This window comes from Xyrauchen texanus, chromosome 27 (assembly GCF_025860055.1).
Source record: "Xyrauchen texanus isolate HMW12.3.18 chromosome 27, RBS_HiC_50CHRs, whole genome shotgun sequence".
Lineage (NCBI taxonomy): Eukaryota > Metazoa > Chordata > Actinopteri > Cypriniformes > Catostomidae > Xyrauchen > Xyrauchen texanus.
In genome coordinates, this window is record NC_068302.1 from 11,569,281 (window position 1) to 11,589,226 (window position 19,946).

Genomic DNA, 19,946 nt, shown 5'->3' on the forward strand with positions numbered 1-19,946 from the left:
AAGTACCCGTCTCTTCCCCTGGCTCACTCGGTGCACCTCAAAGAGGATTACAACAGCATCAAGACCTTGCTGGATGCCTTTAAGAATGATGAGTACAGCTGGGAGGTCATAGGAGACTTAAAAATTGTGGCATTGCAGATGGGTCTCCAAGGCAGTTTTACAGTTTCACTGCTATCTTTGCCTTTGGGACAGCAGGGACACAGAGGCGCACTACCACAGGTGGGACTGGCCACAGCGGCCCAAGTTCTCTGTGGGGAGGAACAACATCAAGTGGGAGCCACTGTTGGACCCATGGAAGGGGCTGATGCCACCACTGCACATCAAATTGGGCCTTATGGAACAGTTTGTCAGAGCTCTAGATAAGGAGTCGGCAGCCTTCAAGTACCTTCAAGACTTCTTCCCTAAGCTGTCTGAGGCAAAGGTCAAAGCCTGTGGTCCGGCGTCTTCTTTGGACCACAGATAAAGAAGTGTTTTGGATTCATATGTTGTTTTTTCTGACTTTTCTGATTTGTGAAGACACAAATCCACCCGTTTCTCATTGGAAATAGGTACATTTCACAAAAGCAAAGTTTGTGTGGAATAATAACCATTTTCTATACTTTTGAGGAAGTTAGCACGGAAATAACACTTACTACCCAGAAACAAAAATTGTGTTACATAGTATTATCAACATTATGCCACAAATGCTGTCAATTGATCTTAACTTGTATTGAACCCAATATATTTCTTTAAATTATCCTGCAGAGTTCATTTTAAAAGTACAAATATTATGTGTGTGTGTGTGTGTGTGTGTGTGTGTGTGTGTATGTATGCATATGCCTATAGTATATAGTTTCTCAACGAATATGAATAATACAAAAAACTGTATGCAATTATAACATGGAAGCAGTTTCACATGAACTTCACAAATGTCTTTACTCTCTGTTAGGGACAATGGCAGTTTAAAAATATACTACGTGAATCACTCCAGATGACTCAATAACTGGTGTCAAATTTTTTTTTTAAGTTAATATATAATGTTGTATAAAATGCATAATGTAATTTCATGTAAATGATTGTAATTGTTATTCTGTCCATATCGTTCCTTTTTTATTTCTGTATATCACAGTTCATGATTAATGAAGTCACGATTTCCACATTTGTTTTCCACATAATTTGATTTAAAAATAAATCACTAATTTATGAATAAATGAAAGTCTCACCCTTTGATTCACCCAATTGTGTGTCAATGTACAATGGTCTTCAGTGTAAAAAACAGAAAAACAGGCTGGAAATAAATATATAAAAATATAATAAATAGCATGGCAAACAGGTATCATCACTTATTGAGGAATATTGCATTAAATCTGTTTTATTAAGGAGGAGATATTTGGGATATTTGAGAAATCTGATCACCTTGTGGTCCCCCATGCAGACATTGGAGCCCAGTGTGTTATACACAACACTCTCGCCTTCCTCTCTCTGCAGAAAACAATCAATAAACAAACAAATAAATCCATAAACAAACAAGTTTCTGTCTATTCAACTCAAACATCCATATCGCAAAGATATACATATTGCATTCTCTTGAAAAAATATATTCACAAGGATGCAACGTCTATTACATAAGACAATATACATTTATGGCGTTATATTAAGACGTTATTAAGCTTACAATAGTGTTATAAAGATAAACCAACCCGATGGATGATGTCTCTCGCACTGTGGGACATAAGGATGCGATCACACCATGCTGGGCATCGTGTGTTCATGTATTGTGTAGGTTTAGTGTAGTCTTCACTGTATGGGTAACTAAATTACGACATTAAAACATACAAAATATGCAAGAATATCAGTTGATTTAGAATATTAATATTTATAGGCAACATCACAATACATATAAGTTCTGTAGTGTGCCCGTTAACATCCCTGTTACAACATCATGATGTTTAAAGATGCTCACCTAGGAGGAAACTGAATATCCTCCTCTGCGATGACATCATGGAATGCAGAGGTTTCCTTATCATACTTCAGAAGCTTAACGACAGAAAGAGACATAAACACAAACTCTTCAAAGTCACCAGGAACCGTTGTATTTCCCCTAAAACATACTGATCAAAACCTGTCAATTTCAATAAAAACTGCATGTCATTAAACAAAGTTCATACCTCTTTTCCGTCATTTTCTCTGAACACGGCCTCGTGCAAGTAAGCAAATAACTTTGTCTCTATCTGAAGGAGGACCTATTGATAGAGTGATTCCCAGGAAGACAGAAAGAAAGAAGTATGAAAGAGAAAGTATATAGAGATAGAAATGGAACAAAAGATGAATGAAAAGAAAAATAAGGAAAAGAAAAGACAAGAGAGACAAGAGGTTAATGCAGGGCAGATAAAAACTGGCAAAGAACGGAGAGCAACTCCAACTTTGCTGGGACAAAAAAATTAATCACACGTCAGCAGGAACGATCTAAATGCAAGCACGCATTTTCTGGGCTGGCAAAAAGTCAATATCAACCCTCTAAGAAGCATTAATCTGGCTAGACAGTGTACTGGATATGTCTGAGTGCACACAAAGAGAAAAAATATCATCATCACCTAGAGCTCACAGACAGAGTCAGTCATCTAAACACCTAAACAAAATCTCCATAATGCCAGTGTCACGATACATTTGCCCTGGAATTTTGTGTTGGGACTCTAGATATTTAAAGAAGTAAGTTTGGTTGCTAAGGAGTTCTGGGGGAGGGTGAAAGTCTCTATGGTAATAAACATTTATACAATATATGTAAATAACTTAAACACATGTGTAATTAAAGAGAACACATTGCATTATTTGAGCATCACCTTGTGGTCATTGTCTTTCTCTTCACAAATGATCTTTTCCACCTCATTGGTACTGTCTTTTTTTACTGTCTGTATATCAGCAGACATGGAGAGGTTCTGTGCACAAATGAAAACAGACATTAATGTTGTATGAATCACGTGTGTACACTGTAACAGAGGTAACATGCAATTTTTAAAGGAATATTCCGGGTTCAAGTTGAGATCAGTTGAAAGCATTTGTGGCATAATATTGATTACCACAAAAATTCATTTTGACTTGCCCCGCCTTTTCTTTAAAAAAGTGAGGCACTTACAATGGAACTGAATGGGGCCAATTCATAAACATTCAAATACTCACTTATTCAAATGTATAGCCACAAGACATAAACAATATGTATGTAAACATGATTATAGTGTGATGAAATCATTTACTAACCTTTTCTGTGTAAAGTTAAAGCCAATTTTACAACTTCGTTTCCATGACGATGTAATGTTAACAAACCCTAAACCACTAAAATGACTGTAAAAACATCAATTTAACTTTACAGTTTAAATAATACATGAGTGTGGCAGGGCGGAGGGAGGGGCCGGGTCGAGATCATATCAGGCTGATCAAGCCTCCGAGAGGGATAAAGGTCGACTGCGGAGGATTGTGCGGGAGAGAGAGATAGTTTACGGACATGTCCGTCATGTGTGTTTGTGTCTTCTGTTTAAGTTTTTTATTAAACTATTATTTATATCGTAAAGACGGTTCTCGCCTCCTCCTTTCCATTGAACTTCTTTACACTGGTGCCGAAATCCGGGAAGGAGGAGTGATACGCCATAGTAGAGTTTTAACAGAAGAACTAATATAAGTGCTTTTATAAAATATAAGCTTCACATTTCTGCCTTTAAACCCTCCAAAAATTGGCCCCCATTCACTTCCATTGTAAGTGCCTCATTTTAACTTAATGTAGTCAGGTCGATGAAATAATATTTTTGAAACCAATTCATTTAGATTTTACTACAAGTAAGACACTGTTCTATGTGTAATAAGTCAGTCAGGTTTACCTGTACTAGACTGAGTGTGTCAAGCCGGAAATTAAAATCTCCAAACAGGAAGAAGGGGAGAGGACAGTAGCTGCTCTCTGATAGTCTGGAAGACAAGCACAGTAGTTTTTAAAAGGACAGTTTAAAAGTATCAGAAATTACCCAAACCAGATTTGAAATTGGGTCACCCGCACTACCGTCCAGGGAAACAACTCAATTTCATGTTGTCTGAAAGACAAAAATGAAGCACAAAGACCATACAAAGTGAATGAGAAAGATAAAGACAAACCTGTTGATGACGTATCTGAAAGCTTTCTCGCGGTTTGCAGAATACACTGACGGACTAGAGTTGCAGGCTATGAGGTTGGAGGCATCGTGAAACAGGTGAACATTCACCAGGTCTAAACCCCTGCACACACAGAGAACAAAAAATACATATTAGGAGCTGTTCACACAGAACCATGAGTGTGTCTGCACTGTTTTTAAATGGTTTCAATGTTAACATGCGCTAGACAGACGTCTTTAGCTGTTGCACCGCATCTTACTTTTTTCAGCATCTCATGCAGCAGGAGTGCCAAATTTTTTAAGACACCATGATTAAAAAGAACCGGAACTTTTAACTAAATAAGCACTTTTTTTACTATACAGAAGCATTCGCTGTTTAACAGCTGACGGAAGTGATGTTTCAAACACATGGGATGTGTTGCCGCTAGCTTTAGTGTGATAGCCGACCTCAGTTCAACACTTGTATCTCAAGCAACGTACATACTGACACAGTGTGGGGTGCTGCTAAAGCATTCCACTCACATTTGTAAGGTGCTGTCTTCACTGATGTTTCGCTAGTTGCTACATTCTCCATTATTTACAATTGTTTGTCAGACCAGCAACTCCTCTGCTATTTTAGGAAAGCCGCGAGCACTGAGTGATTGAAGTGTCCAGCATTTCACACTCTGTTTTGATGGTTAAAGAAGTGCATCATCTGGATACTCGATGAACACATTTTTTTATTGTTGCATTTTTAGTGTTAACATCCACACGCACTACATACATATCAAAATAGAATAGTGCAGATGTGAGCAGTTTGGGACGGACCTAGCTAGCTAGCTAGCATTGCAAGAGAAAGAGAGAGCAACTTAAAAGCAGATTAAATGCGGTTGCGTGTTTGTTTACATTTGAATTCTTTGACAGTTGGAGTTGAAATAGACTTGGCTCATTTGAATATTGCATCAATGTACATCTATGGGAGATTTGATTGCCTGGTGTTTGAAAACCGTGAGTCCAATCAGTAAGAAAAGTCAAAGCAATGCTAGTCAGAACAGTTTGAAGGTCTGTACCAAGCTTGTTGGATGCTGTTTAAAAGCTCTAGGAGGAGTTACAATTGATCATTTTGGTTTTGATTGAGGGATTTTGGAAAAACCCCAAACCATGTCTGAAAGTAAAGGTGCTGTAAGCGATTTTGTTTATGAAATGGTATTCAACACTTTCTGCCTGTAAATCATTTTGTGCATTCTCATAGTGTCGTGAGGCCTAATGCCATATTCAGATTCAGAATAATTGTAAGTTGAGGGTGCCATTTGCTACTGTTGTGTTTGACAACCGTGGGAACACCCACTAATTCTGCTCTTCTACTCGGTGTCAGCCAACGGTACCTTTGATGAGTGGGGTTTTGGAAAGAGGGGGCGTGGGTAATTCAACGGCTCAGTTACGTGGAAGTTAGAATGGCTCAAATCGCTTACAGCACCTTTAACAGTACGTTGGCTTTACCAAGCCAAAATAAAAATGCTTCTCGAAACATCTGCATTCTGTTCCAGTCGTTGCACTGCATTTAGCTTTTGTCTGAACGGCCCCTTAGGGTATATAATAAAGCATAGTTCAAGCCACAAAAATCAAAATTTTTGTGTATATCCAATTTAAATGTACATTTGGCAGACGCTTTTATCCAAAGCGACTTACAGAGCCCTTATTACAGGGACAATCCCCCCGGAGCAACCTGGAGTTAAGTGCCTTGCTCAAGGACACAATGGTGGTGGCTGTGGTGATTGAACCAGCGACCTTCTGATGACCAGTTTACCAGTTATGTGGTTTAGACCACTACACCACCACCACTCCAAATATGTTTAGTTGTTTGTAATCTGAACAGCATAAAAATCACATCAGAACCAAACCCGATCCAAAGCACATCCATATGAAAATAAATCAGATTTTTGCTTTCAGTTTGAACTGTCAGATTTCAAGTAGGTTTTTTTTTAAATTCGGGAAGTGACATGACTGTAAAGTCATACACAAAACATAGTAGTGTCTACAGATGGGATTTCTGAATTGAATCATTTACACTCACATGTGGCATTCACTATATAATCAATGGTGAATGATTGAACGAGAGAGTGGTTTTGGACACAGCAGCATATGACATTTATGTTGAATGATGGTCAGATGTCATGTAAAATTTTCAGTTTTTCGTCCTGTCTTTCTACAGTTTTTTCCCATCACTCTTACACATGAGACATTAATATGGAAACCTTTGTAGATATGCAGAATATTGACTACACTGTCTGAGCAAATGGATATGATTTCCTAAATTGCACAATGACAGTGCATAAAGTCCGTTTTAAAAATTATTTTATGTACAGTGTGAACAAATCCTTACAGTGTCTAAATAATTGTGATGCAGAGACATGTTATATCTGTATATCTGCACTTTATGCAACATCAGTGTACATATGTGTACGAGTGTCCTGTATATATTTATTGATATACTGTATATTTTACATTGTGATACCATCCATTTGTGTGTGTGGTTCTCTTAGTCCTGTCAGTGTCTGAATGATGTGGGACATTACCTGATAGGAGGGAGTGCTGCTCTGCTAAATCTCATCTCTTTCACAGGTTCCAATCATTTATCACTCTGTGTACAGGCTCATGTTCTCTTCTTTTCTACTTCTGCCACACGCCAGCTTTTAATGCACTTGTGATGGCCACACACAACTCAACTAACACACGGCTAACACATCATTTTTAATTTGAGTTGAGGCCAAAAACAAACACTAACATGCACAGACCAGACATTAAATAAAATGACGAGGGACATTTTAAAAATGTTTGAGCTTGCTACACACTGTTTAAAGTGGAATTATCTAGTTGTTGCCTTAAAAAAAAAAATTCCTATAAATTGATGTCCACATGGACAGTAAGACTACTTGTTAGATCTAAAATGTTAGATAATACCAAGCTATATAAAGTCAGATTTGTTTTTAATCAAATTGTTTATGTTTCCAGGAGTGTTGGTTATTCATGTTTTTGAGAGATTGACCCATTGAACTGATATTGTCCCATGTCTATCAAATATGTTGAGTGTTCCACACATCATCTGCAGCCTGAAACTAACTTTAAATAGGAAGTTTGGATTGAGAGCTATAGGATACTCCCTATTAAGTGAATGACCTCCAGTGTGCTGTCTGTCTGCACTGGTCTCAGAACAGTTCGAAATGCACCTTATTTTCATCCTAAATCCATATAAAGCCTCTGAGAGCAACATTTTTCCAGTTTTTGGATGCATCCATTGATTCTCAATGTGATAACGCACAGTGAATATAGGATATTTTAACTGAGCATCACCGAATGTGATCATTGTGTTTAACAGCATGCCGTTTCGTGATAAATCACTAAAATAAAACAATTAAAATAAAAAATGTATATCGTATGAAACAGCTCAAACTCACGCCATTGGTTGAGCCAATTTTGCTACGTCGAACTGGACGGGATGCTCAAACAAACAAAGTGATGTTTTCATGGCACCACAATGTTACACTTTTTGGGGAATTCAACCTACAAATGACTCACTTTTAGCTGTCTCTGCATATTCAGCTGGAATACAAGTATTTTGATGTTAAAATAATGTCACTTCGGCTTTAAGGGGCAATTGGTACCTGAGCTGACCCTTAAAATTGACTTGTGTAGGTATAACCTAATGTTGATACAGTTACTGATACAGACACTGAACATGCGGTGTGTAATGTATGTAGATGTACAGTAGTTTATGCAGTCGCATTAGATAATATTTTCTAGTTTAAAAACAGTTATTTATTAGTGCATGAAGCACATGTTTTAGGTCACCTGACAAAGAAGGTCAGATTAAGCTTACATTGAGGGGACCAAATGTGTGCATGCGTGCATGCTTGTGTGTGCACGTGTATGAACATACTGGTTGTGAATGATCCATCGTGTCATCATATAGCCTTTTCTGGACCACTTGAACTGAAATAAAATTATAGAAAAAAAAAAGTATTATAGAAAAAAAAAATCAAATTGCGGTAATGACAATATCATATTGTGTAACTGTCATGATCAGGACATTTTCTTGACAGGTTTTGTGAGAATCATGTCTGTGACATTTAAATTTATATTTAGAGGAGAGTAGAGACAGGAAATGATGAAGAAAGAGAGGGGAGGGGGGCCTAGGTAGTTCAGCGAGTAAAGATGCTGATTACTACGCCTGGAGTCACAAGTTCGATTACAGGGTGTGCTGAGTGACTCCAGCCAGGTCTCCTAAGCAACCAAATTGGCCCAGTTACTAGGGAGGGTATAGTCACATGGTATAACCTCCTCGTGGTCGCTATAATGTGGTTATTGCTCTCGGTGGAGCGCATGGTGAGATGTGCGTGGATGCCGCGGAGAATAGAGTGAAGCCTCCACATGTGCTATGTCTCCGCGGCAACTCGCTCAACAAGCCACGTGATAATATGCATGCATTGACGGTCTAGCAATTGAGATTCGTCCTCCACCACCCGGATTGAGACGAGTCACTACGCCACCACGAGGACCTAGAGCACATTGGGAATTGGGCATTCCAAATTGGGGAGAAAAAAATAAATAAATAAAGAGAGAGGGGAATGGGATCTGGAAATGCTGCAAGAGCACCACAGCTCAATATGTTAGAGCATTTATGTGAATATTCAACACTAGTGAAAAATCTGTCCAAATACACTACAAACACTTACATCAGGCCAGAAATTCTTTGGGAATTTCTCTTTTTCCACCGTAGTCACTCCCTCCAGGGAGCCCACGTACGAGTTGTGGCCCGACACGACTTTAAACTCCTTCGCTATGGGAAGAAATCACGCAAAAGAGGTGGAATAAACAAACAAGATATATTGAAAGGAAAATATGCAAATGCAAAATCAATACACTAATGTTGGACTTTTCCCACTGCTGTAGGCTCTGAGAGGAGGATCTATGCAACACTGATTAGATGGTACACCATATACATTCGTCCACTGATCTTAATGGCTCTTCTATTAGTCATCTTCTAGAGAGCTTTTTCATAACCTGCTGTTACTAGAATGGATGTAGGCTAGTGTAAAAGCTTATCTATATATTAAATCCTTGTGACGAGGAGGAGGGCGTGTCCGGGCCGTCAGGGTGCATGGCCGGCGCTGATTCAGCTGATCAGCGGGAGAGCGAGATAGAAGTCGAGACGGAGACGCCAGAATTCACAAAGAATAAATTGAGCTGTGTAAAAGCACTGGTAATTTGCACTTGCTGTCTTCGCTAACCTGCGCAGACAGCCGGTGTAAATTACCAGCGTTTTTACAGAGCATAATTAAATCTGTGCCGAACGCAGTTTTCACATTCAATTCCAATCTTGCGGGTCTGCACCTGTACACCTACTTATTCATGTGAATATCTAATCATCCAATCATGTGGCAGCAGTGCAAAGCATAAAAATAATTCAGATGCAGTTCAGGAGCTTCAGTTAATGTTCACATCAACCATCAGAATGGGGAAAAAATTTGATCTCAGTGATTTCAACCATGGCATGATTGCTGGTGCCAGACTGGCTGGTTTGAGTATTTCTGTAACTGCTGATCTCCTGGGATTTTCATGCACAACAGTCTCTGAGTTTGCTTAGAATGGTGCCAGAAACAAAATACATCCAGTGAGCAGCAGTTCTGTGGACGGAAACCCCTTCATGAGAGAGGTCAACAGAGAATGGCCAGACTGCTTCGAGGTGACAGAAAGGCTACGGTATCTCAGATAACCGCTCTGTATAATTGTAGAGAGCAGAAAAGCATCTCAGAAACCACAACTTTTCAAAACTTAAGGCGGACGGTCTACAAACATTTTTATAATACATCGGGCACTTTATTAGGATCATAGTGTTCCTATTAAAGTTTTAAGGAACTAGCTAGCATAATCTACCTCCCTGACAAAAAAGGCATGTCGAAAAATAATGTACTATACTAGTTCTTGAAGATACACCAAACATATACCATGCTCAAATGGAAATACTACTACTGGAAAAAAACGGTTCAGCCCGATGGTGGAAAAGCGTCTTTCATCATTTATCTTTTTACGTGCTTCACCTCTGAAATTACTTTCCTTTCCTGCTGATGGGTTCTGATGGATTCTTGTTGAATATCCTCTTACAATTGAAAATACATCTTATTATGTGAGTAAAATGTGTTGCGAATTCCACTTCATGCTTACTTTAAAAAATGGAGATGCTAGTAATCTTCTATAGAGTTTCAGAAGAGGTCTCAACAATGTCTCAAACTCTGAACATGAAAATGTCCTACCACTTTCATACAAAACCTAATAATTTGAGCTATTCTATGCACATTCATTTTACAGCTCTATACACACTGTGTCAACACTGAGAACTCTTGAGAATGAATTCTCCTGAACTATGAAAGAGCAACCTCTGAGCATGTTGGCGGTCAGAGTGAACAAACCCATGGACATTAAACACGATAATATCCACTGAAAATTATGTGGTTATCTGCCGATTTACAGTGCAATTGTCTAAATGTAAATTTTTCAAATGACTGATTTATCTTTATATACATATGTACAATTCATTTCTTACCATTGAAGTCATATTGTTGGATATTTTTCAGTGACTTGTGGATGAAATACATGCTTCCCAGAGCCTAAAATCAAATAAATAAATCAGTCAGTCAAATACACAAACATTTGACATAAACATTTGATGGAAGCCCTACTCATGTGCCGAGTTGATACCAGCCTTATGACCTGCCTGTTTAAAAGTCATGCTCCTGGAAATTTCTACTGTCTAAAAAGTTGCTTTGATTTTAGATTTAGTCTCTGAGACAAAACCAGCTGATCACAAACTAGTCCATTGTTTTAACACCCAAACAAAAAGACAACTCTCAGACAAGTATTTCTTTTGTCTTGTTTTCCAGTAAAATATCTAAACATCCTTAAGAAAAAGTTAAAATACATTTTTATTTAATTAAATGTTTTATTTTATGTTTTTTTTTTAACTTAAGTTTTTAAATTGAGTTTATCTAACCCAATTGGCAAATAGTTTTTCTTGTTTTAAAGGGATTGTTCAGGTTTGTTAGAGTTTGGGTTCTTCCATGGAACACAAAGGGAGATGTTAGTCACAATGTTAGCCTCAGTCACCATTAACTTTCATTCTTTTTTCCATACAGTGAATGTGAATGGTGGCTGAGGTTCCTTTGTGGTGACTTTGTGTTCCACAGAAGAAAGAAGTCATAGGGGTTTGGGACAAATTAGAGGAAAGTAAATGATGACAGAATTTTCAATTTTGAGTGAACTATCCCTTTAAGCACAAGTAAAAACACACTACTTTTGTTATATTTATGCTTAAGAAAATACTATTTGCCAATGGGATAAGAAAAATAAACAGATATATTAGCTGAAAAACTCTAGAAATGTTGCTACTAAATGAAATGTATTTTGTTTTAAGGATGTTTAGATATTTTTACTGGAAAATAAGATAAAAATACTGAATTTGAAAATTATATTTGCAGGATAAATACAAAAAAACAAAAGCAAAGTTGATCATTGGATCAAATGGATAATTTCTCTAAATGACCATGCAATCTCTTTGGTGTCACACACAATCCTCACACACGCAGTGTCCGCATCTTTTCTGACAGGACTGTAAATGGTTTTAATGCATTATGTTCCTGCTCCAGTAAGCGCACATCAATCCAGCCCCACAGAGATCAATACAGACAGAAAATTAAAACAATCACACAGGGTTAAACACAAGGGCCCACAGTCGGCCCCCCACATGCTCTGTGCAGTGCATAGAAAAAAAATCACCTGCCGTTTTGGGATATTTGGACCTGGAGCAAAGACGATACCAGCCCCATACACACACATGCTTTCTTGGATTTTTAAAAATCCACCACAGGAGAAAAATACAAATCTTGTGAGTGAAATTATGATTGTTTAAAATGACAGTGTATTCAAGATGACCAATCCCGACAGAGGACATTAGCGCAGGAACCTGTGTTCCCATACGCACAACTTTTTGTGTCGCAAGCACACGCACCAACTGTACCATGGCTTTAGCTCAAAAGCACATGATGCAGACTGCATTTGAACATGCATCTACAGGAACACATGGGCTTACTACTAGGCCGCATATCCACCAAAAGACAGCTATTTCATCTTCAGTTCTTCACATCCAAGGCTTGTTTTAAAGACCTAATGAAATCAAATCTGGAGTTTTGTGGCTATTGGTCCATGTGTGTTAGCTTTGAGCTCATCTATGTGCTAGTGTAGTGTAACCGTGCGTTCAGACCAGAGGAGGCGAGAGCGTCAAAATTCACTCTGGCTGCCCTGTCAACAACGCTATGGAAGATTCGTGGACGCTCTGACGTAGTTGAAATAGGCAGTGATGTTCATTCGGAACGCTTGGTTTTGTGAACTATATTTAAAGGGGCCGCAAAACATCCAGACATGTCGACTAGTATCTTTTTGCCGACCTATCACAAGTAGCGTATATCCTCATGAAATCTTTTAAATGTGAATGTAAGAAATCAATCGATGGCAGAAAGTAATTAAAATTATGGATGTTTGTTCCCAAAATAAACTAAATAATATACATATATCCCTGTAAGCAAACAAGATCGTATATTATGGGAAAACCCACCACGCCCAAGACGTGCCGGCCACAGACGCGCCGCTTCTCGCCGCCGAGAGACGTTGGCTGCCATAGAAAATTAACGACTTCTGATCGATTTAACGCTCTCGACGCCTCTGGTCTGAATGCACCATTACTACTAAGAGTATACTAATACTACACCAATACCTTCAACATTTAGCATTTACTGCATTTTGAACAAACAAAAACACAATTATGACTCCCAAGTACTCTCGTTGTCTGTATTAGTTATAGGCTAACCCTCTAACAATTATGGTTTGAGGAAACCTTCCGAGTGACAATAGTCCCATCTACTGTCTTGTCTTGTGGCTATACTTTAGAAATTTTACATTTTTACGGACTGGCCCCATTCACTTCCATTGTAAGTGCCTCACTGGACCCAGATTTTTGCTTTTTTAAAAAAAGGAGGGAAAAGTGACAATAAATATTTGTGGTAATGAATATTATTCTATAAATGCTGTTGATTGAGCTTAACTTATTTCTTAACTTAACTATTAGAATGTTTTTTTTGTGCTGTTTGCACACGTATATTCAACATTTTCCAATGAAATGCTCTATAAATTGATAATGTCACTCTATTTAAAAAAAGGGAAAAGCAAATTGATTAGTCCCACCTCATCTTTCTATTTTAATAGGAAATGCATCAACATAGGGGAAAAAAAGCACTTTATGGGGTCTTTAAACTATACTTTAACTATACTAAACAGCCATACTGATTTGATTCTTCCACACTTTGATGTGGAAGAACTCTTTGTCAATCTATTGTAGTAAAGTACTGTTAAATACCTTTGACAATAATTTATTGTTTTTGAAAGACCATTTGGGCATGGGACAAATTAGTCTTTTGATAAGGCTCACAAAAAAGTAAATGTGTGAATGCATAAAGCAATATAATCTTGTTCAAATTCTCCATCTTTTCATAACGAAGGTCATCATTGGTGTGCCCATACACACAATCTCTCTCTCTCTCTCTCTCTCTCTCTCTCTCTCTCTCTCTCTCTCTCTCACACACACACACACACACACAGACACACACACACACACATCGGCTGTGTTAAAATCCATCTTCATTCTCATTTCTCTTACATCATCTGTATTGATTTGCAATTAGTTTTCAGATGGTTGTGAATCATCGCTTTGCTGGCAAGAGTGCGTATGTGTGTAAATGCAGTGAGTGTTTGGCACACTCACCGAACAAATGGTGTTTTGATAAAAAAAATCACTTTCAAGTCAATACATTTTTATTAAACGCTGCACTGGCCTGATTGATGAAGATGGGTGTGAAGCTGAAAGTGTGCTGATCTCAGTTTAAGTGTGTATGTGTGAGTGTGTTTCTGTTTCACCTACATTTTGAGTACATTCAAACTGTCTCAACAATTAAAATGCAGTAAAAAACATTATAAATAATGATTTAATTAAAATAAAACAAATGCTAAAAGGGTCTGAGAAGGTTAGGTTTGGGGGTAGGATTAAGGCGAAACATACTCTAAGCAAGTTTGTGAACACAGACACTTCGTTTTTCCATAAGAAATGTTTTTATAAGAAACCGCAAGTATGCCTTGCAATTTCAACGTTGCCACAAGGGTTACAAACAAACAAAGGTAACAAACATTAGTGCTAGTGTCCGCTTCTAGGGTAAGTTTTCTCTTTCGAGTAAACTACTGTAATGGCAAAGCAAGTTTGAAGAGAATATTGCTGAGCAGCTAAGTTAAAGTCAACATATTTATATCATCTTAACTCAATAATAACAAATCCAGTTTAATAACAAAATTCAATCGCCTCCTTGAGTGCTGAGGTTCATTACTGCCACAGTAATGCAAGAATGCACCTATGTATGATCACCTGGACCGCAAGTTAGCAATGTATGATTTGTTTATGATATGATTGGTACATATACTTAAAGAAAGTATCAATTATTATATTTTTTAGTAACAGGAATTGTTGCAGGGCTGGCAAAGGGCCCATTCTTCAACAGAAAAAGTCATGCATACATGAAAACCTTCAGTTTATTTATCATGGTTAGATGAGAGGGGCCTAATCAATAGTTTTAATCTGGAGTTAAATGTATTGACTCGGTCCGCTGCCAGGCTACTCCCGCACATTAACCCAGTCCATCAAGGTACAGACCAAACACGTACCGTCCACGCACACAAAACACACACACACACAAACCACCCCTAACCTGGATGGGCTGAGGGTTAGTTCCCTGCCACTCTCTCACATAATAGCAACTTCTTTCTTTTCTGTTGAAAATGTTCATGTATTTTATTATGTTACTTTGAGTAATGAGAGGGATACCCCTGGGCAAACCAGCTATTGTGCTATCTTCTCACATGATAGCATAATTTCAACTCAAAACAATATTTCATGTCCATTTTATTTTGGTAGGCACTATGTAATAAATTGGATAATCTACAGTCAGTCGGTCTCTATAGCAAAATAAACCCTAACAGGTTGATCTGGACCCTTACGCAGAGGAGTAGATTCTCCCTTAAATATTCAGTTTTGCAGTAATTGATATTGAATTGTTCTATTGTAGCACATCAATTCAGCAGGTGTGAAATGCCAAGTTTACTGTCAATTGGTGTGGCATAGTAAGCTAGAAATTTTAAACTGAAAGGTTGTAGGTATTCTACACTGTGTCTTCTTAAAGGGCACCTATTATGCCCCTTTTCAAAAGATGTAATTTAAATCTTTGGTGTCCCCAGAGTGTATCCAGAATAGGGTGGAGTTTTGACATCTCTGCTTCGGATAACTAAACATCATAAGCAATATGACTGGCAGCGGAAATAGTGGTGTTCAGCCCTATATGTTTGAACCGGAGTCAGACACTTATGAGGGAGAGACTGTGTCAGAAGTAACAACTTTGAGAATGAAACAGGAAGTTTCCAAATGGTTATTTGATACATTTATTTATTTGTTGTTGAGTTTTTTTCAGGAGTTTTCCAACTTGGTCATCTCCAGACTGGACTAATGCTCTTTTGGCCGGTCTCCAGGCAACAGCAACCTTTTATTTATATTCACTCCTCCAGGTCTATGTCCCAACTTGCTCTCTCAATGAACGAGCGGTGCCTGGTGGTCCCATCGCATAGAGGCACAAACTCTATTTCTAGATTCAAGATTAGGGGTAAGGTTAACAGTGTAACTACAGATGTTATTAAATGCAGGTCATTTAAATGTAAGTACAATGCAACAACACATATGTACATAAGATACAGATACTGTATCATATGTATCTTAACAGATACTGATAGAATACTGATTAGGTTGGTCCATAGTTCATTGACATCCAGGGGCTAATCTCCTAAATCTACTATGTTCCATTATAATAATAATTAAAGTATTTTACATAAAGAAATATTGCAAATTGATTTGTAATAGTTAATTATTGATTAAATACTAATTAAACCACCAAAGAGGAATTTTTTTCACACTGGATAAAACTTTTAGGACTGTCCTGGTTAAAAGTATATTATAAATTGATTTGAATAAAAGTGTCTACTAAATACTAGCTATGATTCTATGATGTATTCTGAGATTGAAATGTTAAGGGTGTAACATGTAATAATTATAACAGGTATGCATAGAGAGTCTTTTTAACTAATTACGCAACTGCACAATGTTAACTTTGAAGCACTGCTGTGAACATAGCTAAAATTTGCAATAACAGGTTATATCTGACTAGATCTGTCTGGGTAGAGCAATCTCAAGATAGTTGCAGAGCTCCACCTAGTGGATATACAAAGCCACCACAGCACAGAGGGGTTCCAAGGTGACAGCAAGTGTTTGCACAACAGATGCTTTAAACAAGGTCATTAAGCAACAAAGTGAAGTCATCCTGTCAGATAACAATATTGCAAAAGTCATATAACTCACTGTGAAACTGTCAGCAGCCTTGAAATGACTGTCTACATAGACACAAACTCTGTCAAAGTCTTTCATCCCAAAGCTGGACTCTATGGTCCTGCAATGAAAGAGAACAACGGATAAAAATAATAGAGTTAATGCATAGACATCAAAATGTAAAAATAAAAAGCATCTTGGAATTTGTTTACGTTTTGTAAACTGCATTGCTCCAGTATATGCCACACTAACATAAAAGTACTAAAAAGTAGCATTATACTACCACACTGTTTTGGAAATGTTATCACGGTAATAAAAAAACATTTCTACCTATGGTGTGATTGTACTATAGAATTCTTTGAAGTAAACTACTGGTCAAATGTTTTTAAATACTCATTCTTTATTATTTTTACATTTACATTTATGCATTTGGTAGACGCTTTTATCCAAAGCGACTTACAGTGCACTTATTACAGGTACAATCACCCCCTGGAACAACCTGGAGTTAAGTGCCTTGCTCAAGGACACAATGGTGGTGGCAGTGGGGATCGAACCAGCGACCTTCTGATTAACAGTTATGTGCTTAAAGTCATCAAAACTATGGAATAACATAAATGGAACTATAGGAATTATGCTGTGACTAAAAATCCAAAATAAATCAAAATTTCTTATATTTTAGCATCTTCAAAGTAGTCACCATTTGCCTAGAATTTGCAGACATGTACTCTTGACATTTTCTCAACCAACTTCTTGAGGTATCACCCCAGGATACTTTTTAAATGGTATTAAAGGAGTTCCCATCTAGTTTGGCACTTATTGGCTGCTTTTCTTTATTATTTGGTCCAGGTCATCAATTTTCAAAAACAATTGAAAAAAAACAAAATTTTGTATTAAATTTTAGTTTTATAATGAAATAATATAATAAGGTGGCATAATTATATTTTTGTCTACAAAACTAATTTCAAACATTTAAGCATACGCCTTCAGATCAAAAGATTTTAAGATCATGAGAAACATTTCAGTCAATTGTTTCAAAACCTTTGACCTGTAGTGTACCTTGTAAGTACTATTGTATTGTAATATGGTAATCATTCAGTATTATGGTATTTATCAAGGTACCATGGTATTACCATCTGATACCATCATTATACCACGGTACTGCCACAGTACTTTTTTGAAAACATCTACTTTGTAGAACATTTGCTGGATTCCTACCTGAAGAAGTTTTCTGCGTGGCCCATGTTAAGCATATAGTCCTTTCCACCGACTTCCTGAAAGTGAAGGGCGACGAAGCATGGCTTGTACATGTGCACCATCTGAGAAGATATCATTAACATAATAAAAACATTTAAATTCACAAGTGTGTTTATTAGCTACTGTGTCCCTGAATATATTAATATATTGAGTCAGAATTGAATAGTCTACACTACACTGGTTGATAATAGAATAGAATACTAATTGCACTACATGATTCTATTTAAATTTATGTGCTTCTATTATAAATCTGTACCTTATTCTTCATTTTAATTTCATTCTTAAGTTAAACTTTTACAACCCCAATTCCAAAAAAGTTGGGACAGTATGGAAAATGCTTATAAAATGAGTGATTTGAAAATTCTATTCACCCTGTGCTTTATCGAAGCACTACAACAACATATTGTTTTAGCTTGGGAACTTAATAGTTTATTTTTTTTATTTACAATTTTCAAATCAGTTGTTGCACTCATTAAGCAATAAGTATTTGAGCACTGGACACAAGTTTAAGTTTAGCAAACAGAATCTTCCCCATTCATTAGGGATGCACCTTTATGACAATTTCTGGCCAATTTGATACAGATTTTAACAAAAAACTGTTGGCCGATGCCGATAATTTGCCACTTACCTTATTTTGTCGTCAGATCACTGTTTTACTCTGATCTTTTACTTTTAGCTTTTTATTGTTCTAAGAATAAATCATAATTTAGTTCTATAGTAGTGTAATGGATAATGCCATCCATACCGCTAGAGGGCGCCACTTGCTTACACAATGCTGACCGAAGTGCTGATTGACGCAATCAGTCTATTTTTAAGCTTTCGAGGTTAAAGCTAGAGTATGTCATTTAGACCAGAAGCATTTTTTGTTATACCAGATGAAAAAAGAAATAGAAAAAACATATTTTCCGTGGCAGTCACAGGCCTGTAAAAGGCCCGTCCAATCATTTCATTCAGCCCGAATGCAATGATTGGATGGCCTACCTGCCTGCCTGTCTAACTATGTACATGCCTACCTCCGTGCCTCATTTAAACGAGACGGCCTTCGTAGGACAAACGGAAATGGAATGTAACATGGTTGCTATGACAGCACGCCACACTTTAACAAGCACGAGCGCTTTGAGTGAGAAGGTAACAAAGTTCATTTGGAAGGGGCAGGGATGGATTACCGAAAGCCAATGGTCTTTGGGCTTTAAGGTTGCACAAGCCAGTTTGGCGATCCATGGCCATGGCGGACCAAGTTCTCAATGGGGAGGAACAACATCAAGTGGAAGCCACTGGTAGACCCCCAGAAGGTAATGATGCCACCACTGCACATCAAATTGGTCCTTATGGAACAGTTTGTCAGAGCTCTAGATAAGGACTCGGTAGCCTTCAAGTACCTTCAAGACTTCTTCCCTAAGCTGTCTGATGCAAAGGTCAAAGCCGGTGTCTTCGTGGGACCACAGATAAAGAAGATCCTTGAGTACAATGAATTCCAGAAGAAGCTCACTAGTAAGGACAAAGCGGCTTGGAACAGCTTTGTCGCAGTGGTACAGGGCTTCCTGGGCAATCACAAGGCCGAAAACTATGTGGAGCTGGTTGAGACTCTGATGAAGAACTACAGCAGAACAGGCTGTAGGATGTCCCTCAGAGTTCATATCCTTGATGCTCATCTTGATAAATTCAAGGAGAACATAGGAGCGTACTCGGAGGAGCAAGGCGAGTGCTTCCATCAGGATATACTGGACTTTGAACGCCGCTACCAAGGACAGTATAACGAGAACATGATGGGAGACTACATTTGGGGGCTGATTCGTGAAAATGATTTACAGTACAATAGTAAATCTCGAAATGCTACTCACTTCTAAATCTTTTGTAGTCATTTTTGTATTACTTTAGTAAAAATACATGTTAATTTGTATTCATGTGTTAATAATAATAGCCATTTTCTATACTTTTGAGCTGTAAGCAATTTGGAAATAACACTTACTACCCAGGAACAATAATAAGTTATAATAATAAGGTTGTTCATTTTCATCAGTGTTTCATTTAGTGATCCTGCACCTCGAATACAACTGACAACTATTGATTACATCTTGGAA

The 19,946-nt window shown here is 37.6% G+C and overlaps 1 protein-coding gene across 1 annotated transcript in view; it reads right to left on the minus strand.

Moving 5' to 3' along the window:
- The window catches only part of LOC127620868 (inositol polyphosphate-5-phosphatase A-like), a 42,814-nt gene that overhangs the window by 8,481 nt on the left and 14,387 nt on the right, over nucleotides 1-19,946 (minus strand). Inside the window, exons 3-15 of the mRNA XM_052094200.1 lie at nucleotides 17,827-17,927; nucleotides 16,645-16,732; nucleotides 10,693-10,756; nucleotides 8,825-8,928; nucleotides 8,029-8,081; nucleotides 4,117-4,236; nucleotides 3,849-3,933; nucleotides 2,820-2,915; nucleotides 2,148-2,222; nucleotides 1,943-2,016; nucleotides 1,680-1,791; nucleotides 1,396-1,461; nucleotides 1,203-1,267 (exon numbers count right to left, since the gene is read on the minus strand). Coding sequence (XP_051950160.1) covers nucleotides 1,226-1,267; nucleotides 1,396-1,461; nucleotides 1,680-1,791; nucleotides 1,943-2,016; nucleotides 2,148-2,222; nucleotides 2,820-2,915; nucleotides 3,849-3,933; nucleotides 4,117-4,236; nucleotides 8,029-8,081; nucleotides 8,825-8,928; nucleotides 10,693-10,756; nucleotides 16,645-16,732; nucleotides 17,827-17,927 — 1,080 coding nt within the window. The 3' untranslated portion in view covers nucleotides 1,203-1,225. The remainder of the gene's footprint in view (nucleotides 1-1,202; nucleotides 1,268-1,395; nucleotides 1,462-1,679; nucleotides 1,792-1,942; nucleotides 2,017-2,147; nucleotides 2,223-2,819; nucleotides 2,916-3,848; nucleotides 3,934-4,116; nucleotides 4,237-8,028; nucleotides 8,082-8,824; nucleotides 8,929-10,692; nucleotides 10,757-16,644; nucleotides 16,733-17,826; nucleotides 17,928-19,946) is intronic.